Below are 25,749 nucleotides of genomic sequence, written 5' to 3'. Positions count from 1 at the left end.
CATTGGGTGCTTAATTTTTACATTTGGGAAAAAAAATTAAGTTCCAATGGCAAAGAGATTACCACTAACCCTCTTCATCTCCGTCTTTGTAATATTGGGCAGTAGTATTAGTAGTAGTGTCCAAATCCAAGCTGCAGGCAACCCTAATTACAGAGAGGCCCTGGCAAAGTCCATACTCTTCTTTCAGGGACAAAGGTCAGGGAGACTCCCCGCCGGTGCTGCCCAACAAATCACATGGAGGTTCAATTCTGGGCTTTCCGATGGTCGTCTGGCAAATGTAAATATGCTATATACTTAATTACTGCATTGTCTTTTGATTTATATGATTTTTTTTTTTTAACTTTAGTTCGTTATAGATGGTCAATTTCTGGAATATTGCATTACCCTTCATGCATGCAAACCTATTCGCACTATTTGTAATGTGGTCTCTCTATAAGTTAGGGAGGGAAAGAGAAGGTGATGGTACAGTCAGCCGCATACATGTGAGAAATCCGATCAGTGGCAATGTGGTGGATGGAGGCAATGGGGTAGGGAACGTTAAAAGGCTTAACTGTGTTTTTAGGTCAAAGGGAAGTTATTGATAAATAATAAATTTTAATAAATTAAGGCAATCGTTATATATATATTGCATTTTTGCTCACCATCATTTAGTGTGGTGTATATTCACCACCTTATTTATCATCGTTAGATGAGTTTGAATTTTAAGATTTGTGCTTATCCACTACATGAATCTCGAAATTCAAACTCATATAACGGTGATAAATATGGTGGTGAGCATACATGACATTAAATGATGGTAAGCAAAAATACTCCCTATATATATATATATATATATATATTCAAGTTCTAAAAGATGGGGCTAGCTAGGCTAGGGCCTAGCATTTAGACGGTTAGGCGGATTGAAGTAAATTTATTATATATCGTATATATAAACGTCTGTTTATACCTAAAAAATACTTAATTGCATTGGAATACATAAATTTCAAAATAGAATATTAGAACATAATGCAAAATGAAAGTTATATATTTTCTGTCAAAGTGGGAGTCACGACCTAGGTGAGTGTCTAGACCGGTCTGGGTAGTCTAAGTGGGTGCCTAGGTGGTCTTGGTGGGCGCCTAAGCAGTCTTAGTGGGCGCCTAGGTAGATCTATGTGCTATTTCTTAATTTTCAAATGTCTAAGGATTAATCGAAGTGGTGGCTAGCCGCCACCTAACGCCTATACATGAATTTTTAGAACAGTGTATATATTAAAGGGGTGTGAAGCATATATATATGCTCTTACATGTGATTTGAAATTTTAATCCGAAAATATTGTTTCAATGGATAATGCTTGGAGTATCACCAACTGATCGTTTTGCTGCTTGCTTTATATATGTGCAAAGATGACAGACACGTGCAAAGCATATGAACAAAAAGAAAGAAAAATATGAGTGCAAATAAAATCTTCTGAATTTAGTCTCTAAGCGTTATCAAAAGTAGGGAAGGTCACATGATTCCTTCACAAAGAAAAAGATGTAAAAAGAAAAGGAATAGTGAATGTAATGAAAACAAGCACTTTGGTTTTCCTCTTCTTTTTTACCTACTATGTTTGTACAAGGTAAATTTATTAAGTATGTGTATTGTGGCAATATTTCAAATTAATCACGCAATGCACTGTTATATGTTTTATATTTTCTACATAATATTATGTAATTGATTTACGATGTTGTCATATTAATAATATCCTATTACACAAAATAAAAAGCCAAATCTTTTCAAAATTCTAATGAAATTACGAAAAAGTCATGAGTGTTTCATTGGAATGAGAAGTTACTTGTCTCGTGTACCAAATATTATTGTGTAGACAAAATTTGATTGGAGACAAACATGAACCTTCGACCTATATGAAAATATTTGCATCAATTTTGCAGGTGGACTTAACTGGAGGATACTATGACGCTGGAGACAATGTCAAGTTCAACTTCCCAATGGCATTCACCACCACAATGCTGTCATGGGGAGCGCTTGAATATGGCAAGCGCATTGGCCCCCAGTTACCAGAAACCCGGGCAGCGATACGGTGGGCCACGGATTATCTTCTAAAGTGTGCTAGGCAAACGCCCGGTAAACTCTATGTTGGGGTCGGTGACCCAAACATGGACCATAAATGTTGGGAGAGGCCAGAAGACATGGACACGCTCAGAACCGTGTACTCAGTCTCACCAAGCAACCCGGGCTCGGACGTTGCTGGAGAGACAGCCGCTGCATTAGCGGCTGCTTCTTTAGTTTTCCGGAAGGTTGATCCAAAATACTCAAAGTTGCTGTTGAACACGGCCAAGAATGTGATGCAGTTTGCAATTCAGTACCGAGGGGCATACAGTGATTCACTTGGATCTGCAGTCTGCCCATTTTATTGCTCATATTCTGGATATAAGGTAGGTAACATAGAATCCGGATCCTCTTTATCCTTGCTAGATTTTGCGTCAATTTTTTATTTGTTAATTTATTGACCTTTCCAATTTGGTAAAAAAATAAAAATAAATTCAGGATGAGCTACTGTGGGGAGCTGCATGGCTTTTTAGAGCAAGTAATGAACCTTATTATTACAATTTTATGAAATCCTTGGGAGCTAGTGATTCAACAGACATTTTCAGCTGGGACAACAAATTTGCTGGTGCTTATGTTTTATTATCAAGGGTACAAATTCTATACTCATCATCAACCTTTTTCCACCTTATTTCAGTACAACTGTTCTATTAAGGGCCCATTTCATATATAACGATTCGTTTTAGTTTTCAAACATTTGTTTTCACTTTGTTTGAAAACTAAATAATTTATTTGTTAAATGTATTTGGTAATGTTTTTCAGTTTTCAAAATACTAAAAGATGAAAACTCAAAATTAAAATGATTTTCAAAAGGCCTCAAATTAATTTTTATTATTCTTACTTTAATTATAAATTTATAAATTCTAACAAAATGCTGTATATATTTCTCAGAGGGCATTGTTGAACAACGACAAAAACTTTGAGCCATATAAACAACAAGCTGAGCAATTTATGTGTCGGATTTTGCCTAAATCACCCTCTTCAAGTACTCAATATACACAAGGTAAACATAGTTGTTTTCACTAGTGGTTCATCACTTCAACCAATTTTTGACTTGCCAAATTCTCAGTAAGTATGGATTCAAATATAGAATACGGAAATTATAGTAGGATTGTTATTAGCAATCTAAAATGGTTATTCGTGCATTCTTCCTTCTCTTGTTTTTCCGTGAGAGAGTAGTGTAAAATAAATGTGTTCTAACCATGTATATTCGTTTAAAATATAGGAGGGCTCATATATAAGCTGCCTGGAAGTAACCTCCAATATGTAACCTCAATAACATTCTTGCTTACTACCTATTCCAAGTACATGGCTGTCAGAAAGCTCACATTCAACTGTGGTACCCTCGTCGTCACTCCGAAGACCTTAAGAAACCTTGCAAAACAACAGGTACATCACTTAATCCTGCGTGACAGTGTCAAACTGTAAATTTGAACCACTAATTATTATGTTAATTATCATCTAAGTGTTTACTTTAAGTTCAATCATTTATCATTTTATACAGGGGCTGATTTTTATTGACATTTTTAGGTGGACTACATATTAGGGGTAAACCCTCTGAAGATGTCCTACATGGTAGGGTATGGACCCTACTATCCCAAGAGAATTCACCACAGAGGATCCTCGTTGCCTTCATTGGCAAGCCATCCTCAGACCATAGGTTGTGATGGTGGTTTCCAACCATTCTTTTATTCGTTAAACCCAAACCCTAACATCCTAGTTGGAGCCGTTGTTGGAGGTCCAAACCAGAACGATGGGTTCCCAGATGACCGCAGTGATTACAGTCACTCGGAGCCTGCAACGTACATAAATGGCGCTATTGTAGGACCCTTGGCATACTTTGCAGGGAGCTTATAAAGTTGATTGGAGACCTCATTAATCAGGGGTTTTATATTAATTGTAAACAACTATCTATTGTCCCCAAAGGGGTATATATTTATGTGTGTGTGTGTGTGTGTGTGTATATCTCACCACGAAATGGAAGGGATGTTTCAGTGTTTTCTTCTTTCCTAGTTTGATGTGGTAATTGGATGATGATCTTAGTTGAAAAATTAGATGATGATCTTAGGCTCACAATGAGCAGCAGCTTATAAGATTTAAGCATTTGAATTTTAAGACTCAGTGTCAAAGAGTTTCTCTTTCTTTCTTTGTTTTTTTTCCTTTTCTCCTCTATATGGTTCCCGTTTATCTCAAAATCTAAATATATGTTGAGAACTAGCTAGCTACGAGTGGAATTTGTCATTCTGATGGCTGTCCTAGGTAACAATCATTTCAATCTTCACACCACAGGCTACCTCAATGTGTGGAGAATAAGAGGTTACATATCCTTTAGAAACTTTTGGAGAACTTGTTCAACTATCAAAGAAGATGAAAGGAACAAGTTTCGTAATAGGACACAATTTACTTTAATGTGAATGAATAAATAACAGATGAGGCTTTAAAATCCCCCACTTCATATTCAATATTAAGTTGAAAGCGGAGATGTGTTTTGAACACTTCTTTGTGATCTTCCACCATATATAGTAGGCTGCAATCGTTTGTGAATTTGGACTTTCCAAATATATTGAAAGTATATACTACTACTAAGAAAAGCAGACGCCAGTACACCACTACTGAGAGAAGTATTGCATTCTTTTAGAATTTGGACTTCTTGTTATTTTACTCTTTGGATGACTCTAGACTTGTTAAATTGATTCAACTAGGAATGGCCTCTAGAATTTGAACTTCTCTTAGTACTATGGTCTATTAGTATTTCTTTTCACTTGTAAATAAGAGGTCTTAGGTTCAATTCACGCCAAAAACAAATTCAAACCACATTATTGCTAGCCATTTGTGAAGCTAAACCCATCTCATTCCTCATAGTGTAGATAATATAGTTTGTTTAAAAAAAAGAAGTGAACACAATTCAATTAAGATCTAGAAAAAACAGTGCCGTTTTAATTACCCACTTTCAATCCAATTAAAACATTTTTCATTGAGTCCTAGAAACGAAGGACAATCATTCGTTGCTAATTAAGGCGTTGAATCCAACAAATCTTAGTTTTTGTGAGTTACCTCTTAGCATGCCTCAAGTGACTGAGAAATTTCACTACACTATAATACTAGTGGCTGGGCGGTTTAAATTTGTTAATTTATTGACCTTTTCACTTTGGTAAAAACAAAATCACGATGAGCTGCTGTGGGGAGCTGCATGGCTTTTTAGAGCAATAAATGAAGTTTTAGGATTTATCTGCATACAAAAATCCACGAATGTTCATATAAAAACTAGCGTGTAAAAATAAAGTATTAGGATTTAACTGCATAGTAGGATATTGTTCACCAAGAACAGTTAATATATCAGCACCAAAGAATGGTACAGTATACTATTGCTAGTCATCATACTTTCACTGCGAAGAACTGAAAGATGCAATTGCATCCATTTCTTCTTGCAAAAGAAGGGCATCAATAAATACATCCAGATTCTCTCCCTGCATCACATCATTTATCGAATGATGAGTGATGCCAACACGGTGATCCGTTACACGTCCTTGAGGAAAATTGTATGTACGGATGCGTTCAGATCTATCCCCACTACCAATCTGTTCAATGTGTTGAGCGCCATAAATCAATATTGAAAGCAAAGCCAAACCAAATTGTATCAACTAAAATTCATCATATCATGCATACCTGTTGAGATCGAAGCTTTGTTCGATTGGCGTGAAGTCTAGACCTCTCTATCTCATAAAGCTTTGCACACAACACCTTAAGTGCCTTGGCTTTGTTCTACAAGGACCCCCAAAATTGGAAACGAGAAATATAGTAAAGAACAAGGACTACAAGAAGAAAAATAAATAAATACCAAAAAAGATAATTAGCCTGTACGTTATCAGAATGCTCACGTAATGGAGGTCAACAATCATACATTGTACATCACGGATGTTGCAAAAGAATTCAATGAATGAGTATGATTACCAAAAAAGTTGCCCATGCCCACTTTGACCTATAAATATTTGTGACATCATTTAGGCATGGGTGCTTCAGAGAAGGCGGGGTACGTTGGGAGAACAATTTGTGAATTTTTCAAGTTTCAGGCTACGATGAATGTCAGCTTAGGGGTTTTAGGGTTTAGGGAATAAAAGAAGGACATACGAATTTGTAGTTCTCCATCTAATTTGCTAAAGTGACCAACAATGTTTAGAATAAGTTATTGCCGGTGAAAAAATGATATAGTAACAGATGATATACATTTATAATTTTATACATAGTTCAGGAAAAAACTCCTATTGTATTTCACTAGATTTTTCTAATAAAACTGTACTAGGAAAATTATCAACTCCAAATAACAAAAGAAAAAAGAATCTTAAGCTCAAGGATACAAAAACTATAATTTAGCTGAAAAAGGTTTTGGTAATACCATATGTTGGGATCGCTCGTCTTGTATGGCTACAGTCATGCCAGTTGGAATATGAGTTATTCTAACAGCACTGTTAGTTGTATTTGCATGTTGACCACCTGAACCACCAGATCTATACGTGTCAATTCTCAAATCTTCGTTCCTCAGGTGGACATCTACCTGCAGCAATCCCATATACATATGGTCAGAAAAAATAATATCATTTTGAAAGCAAAATCACAAATAACCACAACGTCCGGATGTCAAACAGTGAATACAAGAAACTTATGTCGATAGATAAATGTTAGATTCAGTCTTCCAACTAAAAAGGTTAGCACGTAGAACCTCATCAGCTTGAGGAAGGATAGCAACAGAAACAGCACTAGTGTGAATACGTCCAGACTTCTCTGTCACAGGAACTCGCTGCCAAAACAACATAGTCAGTATTTTTGGGCGCAACTGTAAGTACTGCATTGAGCAGGTGGGAGGCAAACCTGTACTCTGTGAACCCCACTCTCAAATTTAAGTTTCCCATAAACATCAGCTCCTGAGATCGCTGCAGTAGCTTCCTGGAAAGACGTTATGATTAGCACGTAGCATCACATACATTAGGTGTTTAAAACATCTAGCTCAATCTGGGTCTGTTGAAATGCGTGAGTTAAAATCAGGCATCACACCTTATATCCTTTAAGATCAGACTCAGTTATATCCACCACTTCAAACTTCCAGCCCTTCTTGTGTGAGAATCTATCATACCTGTGGTTAATTGTTATACGCACAAGATGAGACTCTCGAGAGAAAATGCATACAAGAATTTACAAGTATTGATACAAACTTACATTTTAAATATGTCCATTGCAAACAAAGAAGCCTCGTCCCCACCAGTCCCTAATGAAATCTTTTGTCATATAAAAAATAAAAAAAATAAAAGACATGCAATGGAATAAAAATTTGTTGGGCAGGTGCTTAATACCTGCTCTGACCTCTAATATGCAATCCCTCTCATCAGCATCATCCTTGGGAAGCAGGGACTTGAGCAACAAATTGTGCAGCCTTGTTTCTTCCTGGATGGCTTGATCCAATTCGGTAGTTACCATATCAAGCATGTCTTTTTCTTGAGAACATTCATCGATGAGAGTCCTCAAACCATTAATCTCCTACAGAGTAGAGAAGCAAACAAATGATTTAGTTCGGTCTGCACAAGGATAACAGTTTATGTTGAAGGTTTTGTTCTAATGTCAGTACCTTGGTTGTGGCTCTTAGACGACTTATAAGGTCCATGGAAGTGCTGAGTTTCCGCAGCTCCTTGTTCGCCCTCGCATACTCTTCTGCTGAGGCATCAGGCTATCTTCAAGCAAAAGGTCCAACACCATTTCAATTCCAAAATTTGTTTTTTGTTCTTAAGTCAAACACTACATTTAACTATAATTCGGCAAACACAGAGTCAACGACATAGGTAAACCTGGTTAATGAGATTGTGAAGAAAACCACTCCTCTGCTCGATATGCGATAACCTTTGCTCCATGATCTTAATAAGCTTTGGAGATAAATCAGGCTCCAATTCTGCTCAATTTTTTTTTTTCATTTATGTAAAAGTAAAACTAAATTAAACATAAAGAAAGCAACATCGAAGAAGAAAGTATCACTGCTAACAGAAACAACAAACGAACCCGTTGAGAATGAACGAAGAATTCGAAAAGGATGGGGAAAGGCAGCCACTGCTGGTCGGATCAAATTACGCCACACTCGGCTTCTCATTGTTACACTCCCTTCCAGAAACCCCTCCCCTTTAGTATGAACAAATCCAAACGAAAGTAGCAGTAAATCTGAAACTCGAATAACACAAGAACACTACAACGAATTAAGACAGTTTAAGGAGAGATTAAATTTTACAACAAAAAAGGTACAATTTCAAGAATTCATAATCTCCGTGCCAACCAACAATTGCTAATTAATTAACCCATGGAATTTCCGGAAATGAAATGAATAAAAAAAACAAAAAGATTAAGAAAAGTAACAAAAAGAAGCACCTATGACTGAAAGCAAAAGAAGCAAAAGATAAAATCAGCTTAGCTTGTGGGAAAGTGCTTGCGTTGCGACTTGTGACTTGCGACTTGCGAGTGATTGAGTTGAGTTGTTGTATTGCACTGTCTAGTTTGTAAAGAAAGGCAAATTAGAAGACGAAGCCGTGGGCTCGATTAAGACCAGGAAGGAACAGGCAGGAAGGAACAAGCAGTGGGCTTAAGCTTAACCTAGGTTACTGTTTGGTCCACACGAGTGGTCTCGACTAATTGACATTTTTTCGTCAAAAGAAATTTCAAATTTACAGCCCTCCCCTGAAGTGGAACTTATGTTTACATTTTTTCGAAAACATGAAATGAGATGTAAATGTGGTTTATACGTCACAAATTTGTATCTTTTTATTGGACCATTGGGAAATCGGACACGTAGGGGGCACAACATACCCAATAATTCCAAGAATATCTCATTTTTGTCTAAACTCATTTCTCTTTTCTTTCTCAGGGAACATCACATTCATAGATCCGAGATCCACATCTATGAATTGGAAGGGCCGAATGGTCCATCCATTCTCTTTCTTCGTAAGTTTTACAACGATTTTTTTGGTTTTTTGTTTTTAAAACTTGTCAATAATGTAGATTGCGCAGAGCTAGCTATTGGAAATTTTGAGAATTTTGCTTTTCTGATGAGAATAACACAGTGAAAATTGTAGAATATAAATCAGAGGCAGCAGGCTGGTCTGGCATGTCTGCTATGTACTGTGTTTTTGTATTTGCTTATTATCCTCTTCAACGAAATTGATTGGAAATTCTATAGTGCTCTGGAGTATCGGAAATTCCTATACTGGCATGAGCACTAGCTTGAGCACCATTAGTAGACCAAAGTGAATGCAGCCGCATCACCCGGGGGATAGTCTGAAATTCTGGGTGTCGATAAACCCATGGAAACCATACAAGCAGTATTATGCGAGGCCTTGTCTTGCCCAGACATCTGTGAGCCAAAAACCTTGTGTCAGCGACAAGAATCCTAACAAAACTTAACTGTGAAAAAGTTGCAAATGCTGGTCTGCCAATAATCACAGAAAGGCACCCCACATAAAGTGATCTAACATCACTGTCATTGGATCATAACAGCAACACTGTAAATAACCAGGTTGCTATGGTGAAATAACAGAATTTCCGGACAATTAATCGAGACAGGTTCACGGTATCCCAAGATGTTAAAGCAAACCAAACCCAGGCCAAGCGCCTAGATTACCTAAGTTGAATGGCAACATACCATAAAAATCTCATAAAAATTATCAAAACCAACAAGGAATTCAACAAAAAAAGAGAGATCAAGGAACCATTTAAGGGAGCTTCTACTAGAGATTTGGTGAATTTGAGCAAATAATAGTTTTCTCTCTGGATATACTCTTTAAAGAAATTGAAAAGAAAGTGAAAATATATATATATATATATATATATATTCACAAACAAATAATGTGAAACGAATTATGAAAATATTAAAGGACCTGACCTCTGTATACGCTGGATTTTGAGCGGGTGGACTGGTGGATTTGACTTCCGTAGATCGCAGGCAGAACCCTAGCTCAAAATGACATAGTAAAATGCAGACAAAAACAACCTTCTGCTTTGCTTGATGAGACTCTGGTTTATATTGTCTAACACTGTGACCAGCTCAAAATCAACCTTGTCTTCAGCAATAAGTCATGGACACGACATTCCTAATACTCAGCCTTGTGACAAGCCCTATCAAGTTGACACTGGCTCAAATGATCAACAGAAATCATGGGAAAAAAATTCAGTATCAACAGCATCTGCATGAACCATTCACAACTGAACCATGATCCATCGAGCATGCTGGTAAATCAGGCACAACCAGTGTGGTTTACTTCTGCTCGTTTGTTACCAGTAGTCATTGCAAGAGCATATTCCATCATTAAAGTGGTGGAAACGGTTTGAGTCTCTCACAAAAATCTCTTTCTGAAGTAGATTTGATGCTAACTTCATGAAGTTATGGCAGTCCACGCAGATTCTTATGTTCTTCATTATTTTTATAGCAGTCCGACCACAATTTGAACTACCTTCATTCATAATAGCAAACACTAAAGCTAGCTTTTCACTATGATGGTACAACTGCTCCTCTTTGTGTTCCTCTTCCACATCATGCACTGACAAGCTTGTGTCTGGAACATAACCCATTTCTCTTAACCGCACAATCAGTTCTTCTAAATTCCTGAAGATAACGTTCCTTTCTGGATGATGTTGGCCTCCAGAGCAAAACTCATGGACCCGATTTCCAATCTCAATCCAGCTTAATCCAGGTTCCTTTTTCACTCTAGACCCTTTCATTTCCTTCCTAATTAGGCCTGCTTCACCAAATTTACCATCAGAGCAAAACATGTTTGACATTTGTACATAACCTAATGAATCCTCTGGTGCTAGCTTTTTCAGTCGATCTGCTGCTAACTTGGCCAACCGTGTTTTTCCATGCTTTCTACATGACCCAAGGAGTGCACTCCAGACTACAGAATCAGGCTCCATTGGCATTCGACTTAGAAGCTCCTCAGCCTCAACAATTTGTCCAGCTCGACCAAGAATATCAACCATGCAGGCGTAATGATCAAGTTGAGGTACAATACCATATACCTCAATCATGGAGTCAAAGATGCGAGTTCCTTCTTCTACCAGTCCAGCATGGCTACAAGCACAGAGGAGAGAAACAAAGGTGGCAGGATCAGGTTGGACGTTCATACGTGAGAAGAGATGCAATGCCTCTGTAGCTTGTCCATACAAGGCATAAGCCTTAATCATTGTATTCCACGAAATGACATCACGAAAATCAATTCCATCAAACACCTTCTTAGACAAGGTAATGGAGCCACACCTAGCATAGGCATGGATCAAGGCATTTGCAAGTACTGTGTCACACTCAAAGCCAGCTTTGATCACTTGTGATTGAACTGCCAAGGTGTGGCGCTCGGTTGCAAGGCTTGCATAAGCTTTCAAAACAATTGAGAAAGTATACCTGTCGGGAACTAAGTTCTCACGACGCAATTGACGAAAGAGGAAGAGTGATTCTTCAGGGTCTCGCTCTGCAAAAGTTGTTATGATGCCAGTCCATGCAACAATATCCTGATGACAACTTGTCTCCAAGAAAAGCCTGTAACAGTCCGCAACATCTCCTCCAAGATCTGAATAAGCTTTAACTAACGCAGTGGCAACTTCAATTTTTAATATAAGCCCGGTTCTGATCGTGAGACAGTGCAATTGGAAACAAAACTTAGAAACCACATTATCATCAAGGCCGTTGCTTCTGCATAAGGATGAGAGGACGCTGAGAAGTGTGGCACGATCAAACCCAATTCCGTCAAGGTACATTTGTATGAAAAGATGAATAGCTTGAGCCCCAAGTCCGCGATACCGGTACCCTGCAATCATTGAATTCCAAGATATAAGATTCCGGAACTCCATGCTCTTAAACACATTCCACGCCTCGTCTTTACTAGCATCATAAACACCTCCAGGATTACAAATCTTGCTGTACAGAGTAATAAGAGCATTTGCAACGTAAACACAAGCATCCAAAGACATTTTCAAAGCAAGCGCATGTACCTGCCGACCATAAACACCGTCACTCTCCGCGAGCGAGCTGAGCACGCTGGTGAAAGCAAATTCGTTGGGGCGGTGGTGAACCAACATGCCAGCAAATAAACTCAAACACCTTTGGGGTTGCCCGCATAGGGCGTACCCGGAAATGAGAGCGGTCCAAGAGACAAGGTTTCTACTGGGCATTCCATCAAACAGTTGGTGGGCGTAGTCCAAGTGACCAAATTTGGCATACATATTGATGAGGTGGTTGGTGACAAAGAGGTCGGGTGGGTGGATGGGGTTGTGGGCGATCATGTAACGGTGCAAAGAGAGGCCGTCTTGGAGGCGGCGGTGGCGGGCACATGCGTGGAAGAGAGTGGCGTAGGTTTGGGGGCAGTGAGGTGGTGGGGGATGAAGGGAGTAGAAGAGTGAGAGCGCTTCCTGGAGGTGGCCGCGGGTGGCGAGAACCCGCACCTGACCGAGCAGATCATTATCATTGGTTTGCACGTCGAGCAGGGTGAAAGATGAGGTGAAGGTTGTCCGATGAGAGATGCGAGACGCGAGGGTGAGAGCACATGGGCGTAACATGACACTTGCTCGTGTGCGGCTTCCTCCTCGACCTCGACCTCCCAAGTAGTCAGCAAAGCCACTGACGGCACCGACAAGCAAGCTCCTTGTCCGTTGTTATTGGGTTGGATTATTATGATGACATCCTATTCCGTTAGTTAGTCCGATCAGTGTCTTGGTGGAATGTATGCATAATTGCACTACTTTTGCACCCAATGTGGTCAGGAAAACGTTACAAGAACCTTGAAACCGCAACCACCATTGATCATGTCCCATAATTATTCTTTGCTTAAAAGCTCACGGTTGTCATAAATAGACAAAATATCATACTATTTAGTTTCGTAATTATAACACCAAAGGATTGCAAAAAGTGAAATGATATTATTGTTTTCACTTCTTTCCTTTGCTGTGTATTGTAAACACATACAAAATGCTCTTTATATAGAGCCACATTCATGACAAACCAAAAAGTGAAATGATTGCTCTTTTTGAAAACTTCACACAACAACAATTACACTACTATTACCCTTTTGAAAACATCACATAACAACAATTACATTACTGTAGACATTCATTCTCACAATTTTACAACAACGGTGCGATAAAAGTGTAACATCAGGTTTTACTGATTGAAAATAGTTACAGGGATGGATGATAATGCTTTCCTTGGTTCACCTGTACCAATAAAGACTCGCCATCAAGATTGGAGAATCTGCCACATCAAGTTCAATATAACATCTTCACAAACATCCTATCATTGTGCTGTCATCAAATAACATAATCATTTGTACGAGAGAGAAGCATCGTATGTAAACGATACTTCTCCTAGTGACATAAGCGTGCGCATGTTATGCACGGGTTAAGGACGTGTTTTTCTACCATTCTACGTAATCCTCTTCTGATTAAAAAGGAATGCATGAGCACATCTGGTACACTCATGTGAATGCATGCTTTGACATCCAAAATCCAAAATCAACAGCATGCAGTCAGGGAGTGACACCACACATGTTGTCTGATAATTGCCCATTCTACCTTTTCAACACACTTGCAGGCAACCTACCATAAAGCCTCTCTGCAAAGTGGGGCTGCCACGAGCACACGGGAGCCCTATCCATTTCATTTGTAACGCCAGTAAATGCTTTTTACTCCAATCGTGCCAGGGAGTGACACCATGCCTCCGGCAGCGGAAGAGAGGAAGGAGAAAGAATAATGCTAGAGAACCCACACATATGCACCGCATCAAGGGCTCATTTGGTAAGTAAGATTGGATTGGAATAGATGGCTCTTGATCTCAAGGGACGTTGAAGGGAGAAATGAAAAAAATTATGACCAACTAGAGGGTAGAACATGGACACTCATGAAGGAAACTTATCATTCCAATCCTTTCCAAAATGTTAGGACTGGAAGGGATGAGTTTTCTTCATGTCCAATTCTCTACTAATTCCTCTAAATAAACATTCACTGCTACCTTTAATTTGGCTTAAAATTTGTGAATTATCCATTTCAATCCAATCCTCCATACCAAACGATGCCTAATACAAACCACCACATATCCAGACCACATTATTTAACAGGCAGGGACTACTTATCATAAGTTACTATGTTCCGTTAATACATGAATCACCTTCGACATAATGTGGTCAAAAAATTGAAATGGACAAGAAATTTATACTCACACCAAAAGCTCAAATTCTTAATCAACGGTAGCACTGCCTGAGAAAGCCAAAAGCTAATAAATATAAGTGAATGACCAACCCAAGTAAGACCTTCCACCAAATACAAATAAAACAGGAAACAACACATCTGAGGCCACTCATAGTAATTGGGGTCTTCATACTTTTGTGAAGATATACAAGACAATGGTAAAAAGCTAACACAACTAATTACAGGAGATTGCATTAAGTCAAAAATCCAATGAAATAAATGAAATGAAAGTTGTAGACATCGAAATTTTAGTGAAATAAATGTTAACCAATGTATTAAAATTTCAACGTTCACGTGTCACATAAATTTTACACGTAGCGTGTAACTCAACGAAAAATCGAAAAAGTCATCAAGTAGGACATGTGTCAACACCTGACATAAATGATTTATTTCATCTGAATATTATATTCAAAATTAGGCCTTGAAAAATTCTATAAATAGAAGCGAATTTCATTCATTTCATTGGACCAATTCACATATACATTTCTCTACTCCCAAATTGGAAGATAATTCCCCAAATCCTTGAAGCTATGAAACTCTAAAGCTTTCAAGCATCCTACCTCCCAAATTCCTAAGATCAAGCCCTGACGACCCTTTGGATCAACAACATCAACAAATTTGCACCACTATTCATCCCTAGACCAAGCCTCGACGACCATTTGGATCAACATCCCATCCACAAATCTATACCCTACGAAGATAGAATCAGAGGATCAAATTGTAAAAGAGATTGTAACTCCAAAATTAATACAAAATATTATTTTGTACACGTGTTCTTGTCTCATTCATCGCAGGAATATTCGTGTTTACAAAAGTATATCTTAAAACAAAATTAGACTGAAGTAAATAGGGTAATATCAAGTTATAAACCAGTCTAGACTTGATTACAAAGAACCAAATCAGACCCCCATGATTTAACACTAGCTTCATAATGCAATCAACATTGCAAGGTTCTACTCCTGTGCTTCCCACCATTCTCTCTTTATCCTTTAACAAACCAACCTAAACTTAATTGTTTTCAACTTAAAACAATACCTCTTCACTCTTGGCATTGTCCATTCGACATGTATCTGCAACAAATATATAGCCCATATGAGAAACCAGATCCTTTACTGCTAATTTGAATACAAATACTAAATAAACAACCTAAACCCTCAAACCGCACACAAAATACGCACAAATTAACAAAGGATGCTATTTCAACAGGACCATGCTTCTACACCTAGATGCTTGGTAACCAATGAAATATTTCATATATGGAAACTTTGGTATCCAAACCTACAGAAACGCTACCACATCAACATCAAGGAGCTTACAGTTCCTTGATGCTGTCATGGTAGTGTTTCTGTAGGTTTTGGAGCTTACAGTGCAATCACTCTTTTGAGAAAAACACCGCGTCTACCGTAATGTAACCTTCATATTAGTTCATTAAATTGACTATACCTAACTTCAAAACACAGCCTCCATATTAGTCCATATTAGCAATCAAAATATTGGGAATGGCAGCAGCAGAAATCTGAACTCTGTTACTCTAAGTCATCCAGATCATTTACGACACTGGAAGAAATAAACCATTTCAACTTGGACTTAAGGGTTGTGGATGAAGCATGTATAGAACAAAACTAACAAATTGTAACTACTTTGCAGAGCATAAAGGTATGGAAAAGAAGAAAATTTCACTCATTGATAAAAGCACAATTAGACATGTCATTGCCTTTGAAAGTCTCATTGGGTTTTGTGAAGTCAGTTGATCCATAAGTCAGATCATAAACCAACCAGAAGATATCTAACAAGCTTCATTGTGTTCTATAGAGAGAATACACACTTCTAATACAACAAAATATGGGATCACGACATATAGATATTGAGCCCACATGTGACATGGATTGCATACATAGGCACATTAGACCAAATTGCGTCTCATACTCGTTATTTAGAACACAGTGTACGAATCTCACAATCTAAATGGAACCCCATCAAACATTGATTTAAATGTCCATGATTATATACAAGAATTAAGAACAAATATGAAAAAAATTCCAACATTAAGAAGATAATAATGTAAAGAAGTTTTAAAGGGTTCTTTTTACGAACTATCGAATTCCAAAGTTCAGCATCAGCCCTTTGAAGATAAGCATTGTACTACTAAATAATGAAACTACAATAACTACAACAAACAAAACTACCACTTCTCAAGTCTAAACATAGGAAGCACAACAAATATACATACCTGGGTACACCTATGAATTGGCATACTAAGTACCGACAAAACAAACTAGTCCATTTACCCAATGCCCCAACGCGAAGTAGACTGAAATTGATAATTTATCAGAAGTACTACCCATGAAAAAGGTCCGATACCTAGACATCTTCAAATAAATTCTAGTAAGAAGAACATGATATTTGGTTGCTCATATCGTAGCGACGTGACGTAGTGCCACTAGTGGTATCCAATGTTGCCCCAATAACTCTTCGATTATCCTAGAAATAGCAAATTGTAAGGAAAGCTCAACAGTCAATGAAATAGTATTGTTCTTTTGTTATACTCTCTCTCTCTCTCTCTCTCTCTCTGTGCAGCCATTGAAGATGTGGAGCTAGGTTCTAACAAGTAGCAGACATTTCATTTGTTTTTGTAAAAAGAAAAGAAAGACCAAACTTTTGGGCGTTTTCGTACCCATCTTCCAACTGCGATCCAGAGAGATTGGATACTTGAGCTTTTCTACATTGCCTTGAAATGCTTGTTCATGCTGTAAAACAAGGCTTTCTTTAAACTACCTGCTTGTTTTTGCACCTCGAATGGATGGACGTGATAGAAAACGGGGACTAGTGTTTGCCCCATCGCATCAAAAATGATGAAGTAGAAGAAGAAGAAGCAGCGATATCTGTTTCTGGGGTCATTGAGGATGCAAATTAATTTTGCAAAAATCTGATGATCCGAATCAAAGTGCTTACCCAATTGCCATAGCGAATTTCTGGAATTCTTTACTCAAAGTCAAGGGTTGAGGTTGAGATTGAGGGACTGCAAGTACAAAGTGGCATCGTCTCGCCTATTCTTTAAGACTTTGACGTTGACTTTTAAGAGGATGAAAGATTTTGATATCAGTTTACTCTGCTGTTAAAAACAAACACTTAATTGGGTTGTTTGACTACAATTAAAACATAACATCAACCCAAGGAGACTCCAAAATTTTAGCCCAAATTCTACACACAAATAGTGGCAAGGTTTCCAAACAAATCCACTCCACTATTCAAGTTATTTGGCAGTTATTGAAACAAATTCACCACGTCTAATTTCAACGTACTTATAATAATAACCGCTTATGGCTTTGCAAACCTTGAACATAAACAAACCAAAGCAAATATCAACCCATGTCTCATCTGATGACACAGCACTCAAATCAAACTCTTCTTCCTAATTGCTTCCTGTCAATGCATGTACTTCCGCCTACAACTTCATTGTCGAATTTTTCTGGGTGCAACGAGTAAAAGGCCAATTACAACACGTTTGCCATCGTCCTTGGCAAGGGACCAGTAAGCTCTCCTATTCTTTAATCGTGTCCAGTTGGTACTACTATTTACCAATTTCTGCAGCTTCCTTGCAATGGTCGCAGTTTGCAGATAACTCGCTGACGGTCAATGTTTGTACAAGCTCTTCAACATCCTCCTTGAATACTAGACGAATGGCACATCCATGCAGTCCTAAGCCCGGGCCGTTGGACCCAAAAGTTGCACCGACTAGATTCAATTGATTCCACGATTCAGGAAACAGAGCACGCGGTATATAGACAAACCAAATCAAATCATGCGCATGCAACCACATGTCTTTATCTGTATCGAATGTAAAACGGAGCTTATTGTAACAATCAACCTCAGTGGTCAGATCACAAATGAGCTCACGAGCAAACTCTGAATCCGGAGTGTCATTGATGATGTTTGGATGTTCATGGATCGATGAAGAAACAGATAGAGCAATCCCTAACCAATTACCATCATCGTACAAATTTTGAGGCACTTCGATTTGTGCAGAGTCACCTTTATTCGGATTCAAGAACCACTTCGGAAATTCAATTCCAGCGAGCTTCAATGCAAAGTGATTGTCAGACCCGACCTGTAGAGAAAATTTCTAAATGTGAGATATGAGAGAGAGAGAGAGAGAGAGAGAGAGAGAGATAGAGAGACATACCCAGTTTCTGATATTCTGAGACATCAACTGGAACTTTCTTTCGTGTGGAGTACTGTGATCGCATTCTTGGGGACTATGTTTTTCCTCTGTGAGGACTTTGTGATTTTGCTCCAGAATTAAGTTCATCCAATGTTTTACCACCAATTCATTATAATATCCAAAGAGGGTGTCTGAACTGCCTAATATACATTGTGTGATTGTCTGGACAAATCCTTGTAAATCTTGCTTGTACAAAATCCGGAGCCCACAGATCTTAACCTTTAAAGCAGGTCTATAGGTAATAAAGGAAAGGCAGATTTTCCTTGATGATGTTTGAGTGAACAGTTCGGGAATCATTGCTCGTGGAATGTAAACAATTAAAAGGTGATGTTTATCAGATATCACGGACTCAAAGTTTAGGGACAGATTCACATGATGTTTACCCATTTCGAGTCGACAAGAACCATGATACTGATCCTCTTTTACGATGTGCTGGTGTTCCACTGCAAGTGATACGCATAGAGAAAACCCCATCCACTTCTTACTCTTGTGCAGATTCTGCGGCAGCTCAATTGTCACAGAAGTCCCAACTTCAGTGTTGAACCACGCTGGGGATCCACTTAAAGAAAAATCATAGTTTTGGTACCTATGGTTTAGTCCCTGGAGAAAGCAGAAACAATGTGTTGAGAGAGAGAGAGAGAGAGAGAGAGAGAGAGAGAGAGAGAGAGAGAGAAAGAGACCTCCAGGTATCTTGGAAGAACAGACTCAATGTTCCTTCTCAACAGAACTGTGGAACCTTCTTCACAAGTTGGAATAAATTTCTCCCTGTATACATCAAAGAACTCCAACGTTAAATGAAGGATGAAGTTTTAAATTTTTAATGCAGCTCATAATGTAGTTTTCAGAAATTAAACTCTACCATCTCAAGATGTCATTCTCTAGATTAAACCATCCAAGCTCTGATGTAGCTTTACCAACTTCATTCAAATTGGAGGGCTCAGAAGGGATTATTTGTTGACTTTGTTTGGACAGCACAGGTATTTGTTGTTGTAGCTGCTGCCGCCCTCCAATACCAAAACTACGTGGTATGAATGTTTGGATAAGCTTTTCAACATCTTGCTCATAAATTAGATGACTCCCACATTTCTGGACCTCCATGCACGGGTTGTTGGTTTCAAATACAGACCCAATCACAAAAGATTCATTTAACATCCTTGGAAAGCAGACACAAGGTACATAGAAAGCACAAAGTAACACAGAATTTGATTCAACTGAGTTGAGATGTCTCCAGTCAAGGAGGAATGGTTCCAGTTGAAATTCCTCAGTTTCCACTCTGCATTTGTAGAAGTAATCAGAAGCACAATCCGATTCAATCTGGGAGACACCAGGTTTTCGCTTCACCAAGAAAACAATAGCAACGCCCATCCACTTCTTATCATTTTTCAAATCTGGAGGCACTGGGATTGATATGAAGTCTCTGGTAGCTATGTTGTTGAACCACTTTGGAATTTCATTTTGATAATCACAAGACTTTATGGAATATGACTTATAATCGAATAGCTGTAACATAAAACAGAAAAGGATTATGATTAGTTATAGAAGAAGACAGATACTTGGCATAGCGAAAATATGCTCGACATTTTTTTGTGGGTATGTGCGTGTGTGAGACAGAGTGAGAGAGAGACTTCAATGTCTTTTTGCAGCACTTCATTTGGCAGTGAAAGATCATGAACTGGTTTCCATTGTTGAAGTTTATCTGATTCGGGGTCAAAACTAAAGAAACTACGCCCTGGGACAGTTGATGAAGTCCACGTCTTTGTATGTTTTGGGTCTGGTGGGGATGAAGTAGAAGATTCTTGATGCTTGGATGAAATGAGGGCACTGATTGTAGTCATTCCAGAAACATCTGAGGTCCATACTTTGAATTGATCTGGGAAATCTATCAGTGACGTGCAATCATCAGCGGGCACATGTCGAACACTTAATGGAAGCTTCTTAGGCAGTAACTGAAGCCTACTACAATTCCTCAATTTGAGAGATTCAAGCTTGGATAGCTGGCTGATGCTTTCGGGTAAGTGCACAAAGTTATTAGCACTCAAGTCTAATGTCCTTAGGGAAATTAAGGTGCCAAGATCATCAGGTATTGCTCCATCTATCAGATCGCAATCACTTAAGTTTAGGCTCGTCAAAGAAGTTAAACCAGAGAACGAAGTAGGCAGCAACAAGCTCACAGGAGCATTTCCCCTTCTACCCCACCACCAACAAGTAAAGAGAGAATGCCATGATTTTGAAGGTAGATCTTTACATCCTTGGAAGGATAGAGTTTTTAGATTTTTCATAGCTGCAATGGATGATGATTCTCTTATAGCAGTTCCACTTATATCAAGGTCCTCAAGATATTCCACACAATTCAAATCCTCAGGTATGTCATCAAGTTCTGAGCAACCTGTTAGAATGAGCGTTTTCAGAGACGTCAAATACTGAATGGAACTTGGAAGACGGAAAAGGTCTCTGCAGCCTCCCAAATTCATCAATGTAAGACCAGTCAAACGTTGGATTGATGGAGGTAATTCTTCAATGGCAGTTCCATCTAGATGAAGCTCCAACAAGCTTTTCATATTTCCTTCAATTTCAGGAAACCTCTTGAATCTTGAAGAACCAGAGAGAGTTAAAGTTTTAAGAGATTCCAAACTGATGAAAGGTGGAAGGCTCTCAATGGATTTGCAGTTTCTCATATTCAACAAGATGAGGTTTTTGAGAAATCCAAGGGATGGGTGAACCTCAACCAATCTTGTACAACCTTGAAGCACCAACTTCTCAAGATTTGGAACCTCAACGAAGTTTGGGGTTGCAATCAAGTACACGGAATCACTTAGATCGATAAAGTTTAGCATGCTCCAGCGCTGGTACAATATAGAAATTACCATAAAGTGAAATAAATAATACGTTGATATTAATATTTTTCAAAATATAAGCACGCACAAAGACATAATCTTACTTTATTTCCCCTCCATACTTGTTTGATACGGCTTGAATGCATGCGGAGTTCCACTAGCTTATCTGATTGAAAGTTTGATGGCAAAGAATTAAATGGAAATGCATGCCACTCCAGCAGTTGTAACTCATTAGAAAGGTATCTGATGGGTCCAGGAAAGTACACATTACTAATTTTTAACAATCTTAGCTTGCACATCTTTGAGAACGGGTCAACATTTACGTGAACCACCTCTTGTTTTGGTAGATTCAAGAATATACCTTCCACTGCAAGTGTTCCCTAACAAAAAAGAAGGAAATTAGTTGCAGTACAAGGACATAGAAAATACAAAGATGATAAATTCGTTTTAGTAATCTTTGAATCTATATTTGTAATAATATATTACCTCATTGTTTACAAATACATGGATGATATCCTTGGGAAGCCACAGCCTGCTACGTTTGCCCGGCTCTTCACAGCATTCACGACGAACAATCTCCCAACCTAATTCTTGAATCAAATCATGCATCCACAATTTTCTTCCAAATAGAGTTAGTAGAGATTTTTCCATGAGAACTGCTATATCAATGTCTGGACGATAGCCACAACTACTTTCCAGTATTCTTGTAACGCGATCTTTATCCTCCCCTTTAAAGAAACATGCAATGTCCAAAAATACTTTCTTTTCTACGTCTTGTAAAGCATCAAAACTTACTTTAAGCACATCAGTAATTCTTCTGTCAGGATTTTCTTTAAGTCTATCCAAAGCACTTGACCATACTTCTACGCTTCTACCAAAGAGGAATGAACCCAAAACTTCAATAGCTAATGGGAGGCCATTAGCGTATTCTACAACATTCTTTGATAGCTTGAGAAAGTCATCTCCGACCTGGTCTTTCTTGAATGCTTTCTGACAAAAGAGCTGAAGAGCTTCAGCATCAGTTAACGGCTTCACCTTATACATTTTATCTACTCCATATGTGCATAGCAAATGCTCATCCCTTGATGTTATTATGATCCTACTCCCTGAACCAAACCAATGATGACCACACAATGCTTTCAATTGTTCTAATTGATCCACATCATCAAGAATGACAAGAACCATTCTAGTACTTAGTCTCTGTCTTATCTTTTTCATCCCCATATGGACATTATGTACATCTACATTACTCTCAAACAGGATATCTGAAAGAAGTTGCTTTTGTAAATGGACCAGACCTTGTTTCTCAGTTACCTCTCTAACATTGGCAAGAAAGCTGTAAGCTTCAAACTGAGAACGTATCCTATCAAAAACTACTTCAGCAATGGTTGTCTTACCCATACCCCCCATCCCCCAAATCCCTAACATGCATACATTGTTCAACCCCGTGTCTAAGCAAGAAATCACTTCGTTTACGCGTGAATCCATCCCAACTAAATCCGTATGTATACTTGAAATTGTTTGATTTACTTTAGTGAAAATATATCTCACAATATCTTCAATAATTTTCGACTGATATCTGAAAAAACAAACAAACAACGAATAAATAATCCTCTCATTGAAGTTTTGCCAGCACCACTAAACCAAATAAAAAGATAACGAAATGTTAAATTTTGTATGTTCTTTCTTCTTTGTTTCAAGAACAAAAAGAAAAAGCTCTTTGGTATACCTCCTCTGCAATTTTCTTGTAAAAAACAAAAAGAAAAGAATAAAGTTTTACGGCGCTACAAGGAGATCGGTAACCTTACCCATCTTGTAAATGCCATCCATAGAGATCAGCCACTTCAGTAAGTGCATCCCTCCACTTACGCACCTTCTCTGTGTTATCCTTAAAGGCTTCTTCATGCTTGGAGAAGGCTTTCCCGAAATTCCCCATTTGTTTTCGTACCTCAGATGGATCCACGTCATAGAAAACTGGGAGTATTGTCTGCCCCATCACCTTCATGCATTCAACACTCTTTGCAAGCTCATCCAAGCAACATGTTGAGTAGGCATAGTTTCTTGAAAGAACAACAATTACATATCTTGATTCTTCAATTGCTTTCAAGAGTTCTGGCGAGATGGGTTTTTCCCTCTCAAGTCGTTCAGCACCTCTGAATGCAAATACTCCCTTCTGATTCAGAGAAGTATACAGATGGTCTACAAAATTTATCCGGGTGTCTTTGCCTCTGAAACTGAGGAACACATCGTATGTCCATTGAGGAGTCGGAGGAGACCCATAAGAAGACGAAGGAATATCTGTTTGGCTGATCATTGAAGGTGTGGAAGGTTACCACTTTGGCTATGGTGAAGATTACAGAAGGGTCTGTGCAGAATCTGATCAGAAACACTGAAAGTGGGTGTTAACACTTTCTGAACAAATGATAAATCATCGCAGAAAGCTTTTTGAAAGAAGAGAATGTGAAGTTTGAAGCAGCAGAGCAGAAAAAAAAGTGCATCGAACAAAGAATCTACCTAATTGTTACATCCCTCTTTTAGTTTTGGTATTGATATTCTTCTTCAGATCAAAACCTCTCATCATCCCCCTCAACTTTCCCAAACCCTAAATCAAAATTTTCCAAATAACATGAGGAAAAAAAATCTGTAAAAAGAGATGATCAAGACCATGTAAAGAGTTTAATGAATCAAAATTCAAGAGAAGACTTAGAAATATTACATGTTGTTGGAGGACAAGGAGTCTGACTGACCTCGCTAACTGGGACGACTCTCACAGCTCCAATTGAGAGAGTCAAAACTGGAAAATGAAACTCGTTCAAATGCCTGATAGTGGCTTTCCCCTTCCCCGAAAAAGCAAAAAGCGGATGCGTTTTTCTTCACTTTCTTCTACTTTCACTTAAATGTCAGTTCCAATTATTTTATTTTCTGTTTTCTTTATTTAATTCACAGTTCCAAATCGATTAAACTCTTGTTTTAAATGGTTAGTTTAGAGTTAGTTTTAAATACAACTTATTCATATCAAATTTTGTAGAGCTGTTTATACTACAATTATTTTGTTCTTTAGCAATTATTTTTAAGTACTTTTAAATATTTTTATTCATATCTTGTTAGTTATAAAAATCGTATTCATAACATTCACTTTCTATCAGTCAACAAAAATGAACAAAAACTCATGAAAAATCTTATTTTCAAGTCTACAGAATTATTGGGCCTGAAAAGTACAAATTGGGTGTTAATTAGAGGATGAAGATTTGGTAGTTTATGACAAGCAAGTAGCCTTCACAGTTCACTGAGAGCACTGCTTTGGAAGAGAATTTATTGTATATAGTCAAAATTTAGCATACAAATTTAAAAATGTCAGTTTTTATAAAATATTTCAAATATAGCCAAAACTCCACTTGAATAGACCCAGTTGTCCTTAAAATTTACACCTAATTATGTCAAAAACCCTTTCAAATCTTGTGTCATTGTTGATGAGGTTTTGGGAGTGGTAAACTAGACACGCATGAATGTATATTAGTTACAACCATGGTTGAACAAGGAAGACACCATGAACCATGAACGTACGTCAGCTGCACCATTGTGAAGATGGAAACACGTTCTACTTGTCTACCCTAAATATAAAATTTGAAGAGCTCTACCACAAATATAAAGTTCAAAGAATAAATTAAATTATTAGAACAGATGGGAGCTATGGAAACGACCATTAAATCAAAAGGATCCAAACGCATTATAATTGCTGGACTGTGCATGCCTTTCATGCTCAATATCCATCTCTTAATTAAATAGCTAATCTGATTTTGGTGATCCAACAAATATGCAAAATGCCATGAAAATGTGCAATGGCAATTTCCTTGAAAGTTTCTGCAAAATACCAATTGAATCTTACACAAAAACATACATAAATTGTATTTTTGTGTAATTTTCTTCATGGTCTTGGTTGTAAGTTTGTCAATTATGAATTGAATTTGAGAACAAATACCATATCTCTTTCAATATTTTCGAATTACAATATGGAACCCTAAATTGAAAAGGAACAAAAATGAACGAACAGAAAAAGCACATCTCTTTGGTGTGTGGTTTTTTAATTAGAAGGGTAATTTGGTATATTAATGTGAGGTTTTGGCTAGATTTGAAAATTTTATAAAAATTGACATTTATAAATTTAAAAGCTAAATTTTGATTATAAACGATAAATTCTCGCTCGGGGAAACCCCACAAGAGAAACAAACAACTACTTAATGTTAATTAATTCTGTTCCACAAGTCAATTTTATTGACCTTGAAGGAGTGCAAGTGGGTGTAGTTTATCTAAACCCACGGTGGAACCTTCATGGCAAAAACCATAATCCACAG

General features: G+C 37.9%; 4 protein-coding genes across 11 annotated transcripts; 1 reads left to right on the top strand and 3 right to left on the bottom strand.

Moving 5' to 3' along the window:
- LOC137725397 (endoglucanase 9-like) lies at positions 1 to 4,038 on the top strand. Its single transcript, XM_068464063.2, has 6 exons — positions 1 to 277; positions 1,912 to 2,415; positions 2,528 to 2,677; positions 2,978 to 3,089; positions 3,312 to 3,475; positions 3,617 to 4,038. The coding sequence occupies exons 1-6, from the start codon at positions 47 to 49 to the stop codon at positions 3,941 to 3,943; spliced, it is 1,488 nt and encodes a 495-aa protein (XP_068320164.2). The 5' UTR covers positions 1 to 46; the 3' UTR covers positions 3,944 to 4,038.
- A 1,320-nt stretch (positions 4,039 to 5,358) lies between these two features.
- On the bottom strand, positions 5,359 to 8,632 carry LOC137726914 (Peptide chain release factor 1). 4 transcript variants are annotated; one of them, XM_068465865.2, is made up of 12 exons: positions 8,489 to 8,632; positions 8,129 to 8,284; positions 7,921 to 8,021; positions 7,704 to 7,802; positions 7,432 to 7,615; positions 7,298 to 7,346; positions 7,136 to 7,214; positions 6,953 to 7,027; positions 6,804 to 6,881; positions 6,480 to 6,638; positions 5,753 to 5,848; positions 5,359 to 5,664 (listed from the first exon to the last, which is right to left on the bottom strand). In XM_068465865.2, exons 2-12 carry the CDS (start codon positions 8,214 to 8,216, stop codon positions 5,470 to 5,472), a joined length of 1,203 nt encoding a protein of 400 aa, XP_068321966.2. In that variant the 5' UTR covers positions 8,217 to 8,284; positions 8,489 to 8,632; the 3' UTR covers positions 5,359 to 5,469. The 4 variants fall into 4 exon arrangements, with proteins under 4 accessions (XP_068321966.2, XP_088551202.1, XP_068321967.2 ...); XM_088695076.1 differs by having other exon boundaries at positions 7,298 to 7,356; positions 7,442 to 7,615; positions 8,489 to 8,616; XM_068465866.2 differs by having other exon boundaries at positions 8,129 to 8,604.
- Positions 8,633 to 9,131: 499 nt separating this feature from the next.
- On the bottom strand, positions 9,132 to 12,905 carry LOC137726913 (Tetratricopeptide repeat (TPR)-like superfamily protein). The gene is made up of 2 exons (XM_068465864.2): positions 9,996 to 12,905; positions 9,132 to 9,467 (listed from the first exon to the last, which is right to left on the bottom strand). Exon 1 carries the CDS (start codon positions 12,656 to 12,658, stop codon positions 10,385 to 10,387), a length of 2,274 nt encoding a protein of 757 aa, XP_068321965.2. The 5' UTR covers positions 12,659 to 12,905; the 3' UTR covers positions 9,132 to 9,467; positions 9,996 to 10,384.
- A 4,659-nt stretch (positions 12,906 to 17,564) lies between these two features.
- LOC137725883 (TMV resistance protein N) lies at positions 17,565 to 24,262 on the bottom strand. Of its 5 annotated transcripts, none has more exons than XM_068464715.2 (10): positions 24,114 to 24,262; positions 23,912 to 23,999; positions 23,206 to 23,773; positions 21,884 to 22,976; positions 21,502 to 21,777; positions 20,189 to 21,406; positions 19,423 to 20,063; positions 19,244 to 19,328; positions 18,525 to 19,163; positions 17,565 to 18,449 (listed from the first exon to the last, which is right to left on the bottom strand). In XM_068464715.2, the coding sequence occupies exons 3-10, from the start codon at positions 23,709 to 23,711 to the stop codon at positions 17,913 to 17,915; spliced, it is 4,995 nt and encodes a 1,664-aa protein (XP_068320816.2). In that variant the 5' UTR covers positions 23,712 to 23,773; positions 23,912 to 23,999; positions 24,114 to 24,262; the 3' UTR covers positions 17,565 to 17,912. The 5 variants fall into 5 exon arrangements, with proteins under 5 accessions (XP_068320816.2, XP_068320815.2, XP_088551200.1 ...); XM_068464714.2 differs by having other exon boundaries at positions 23,206 to 23,786; positions 24,114 to 24,260; XM_088695074.1 differs by having other exon boundaries at positions 23,206 to 23,786; positions 24,145 to 24,252.
- Between the last annotated feature and the right edge of the window lie 1,487 nt (positions 24,263 to 25,749).

Source organism: Pyrus communis, chromosome 5 (assembly GCF_041283825.1).
Source record: "Pyrus communis isolate YQ-2024b chromosome 5, ASM4128382v1, whole genome shotgun sequence".
In the NCBI taxonomy this organism is placed as follows: Eukaryota; Viridiplantae; Streptophyta; class Magnoliopsida; order Rosales; family Rosaceae; genus Pyrus; species Pyrus communis.
The sequence above is the reverse complement of the archived record's forward strand: the minus strand, read 5'-3'. Positions and strand labels throughout refer to the sequence as shown.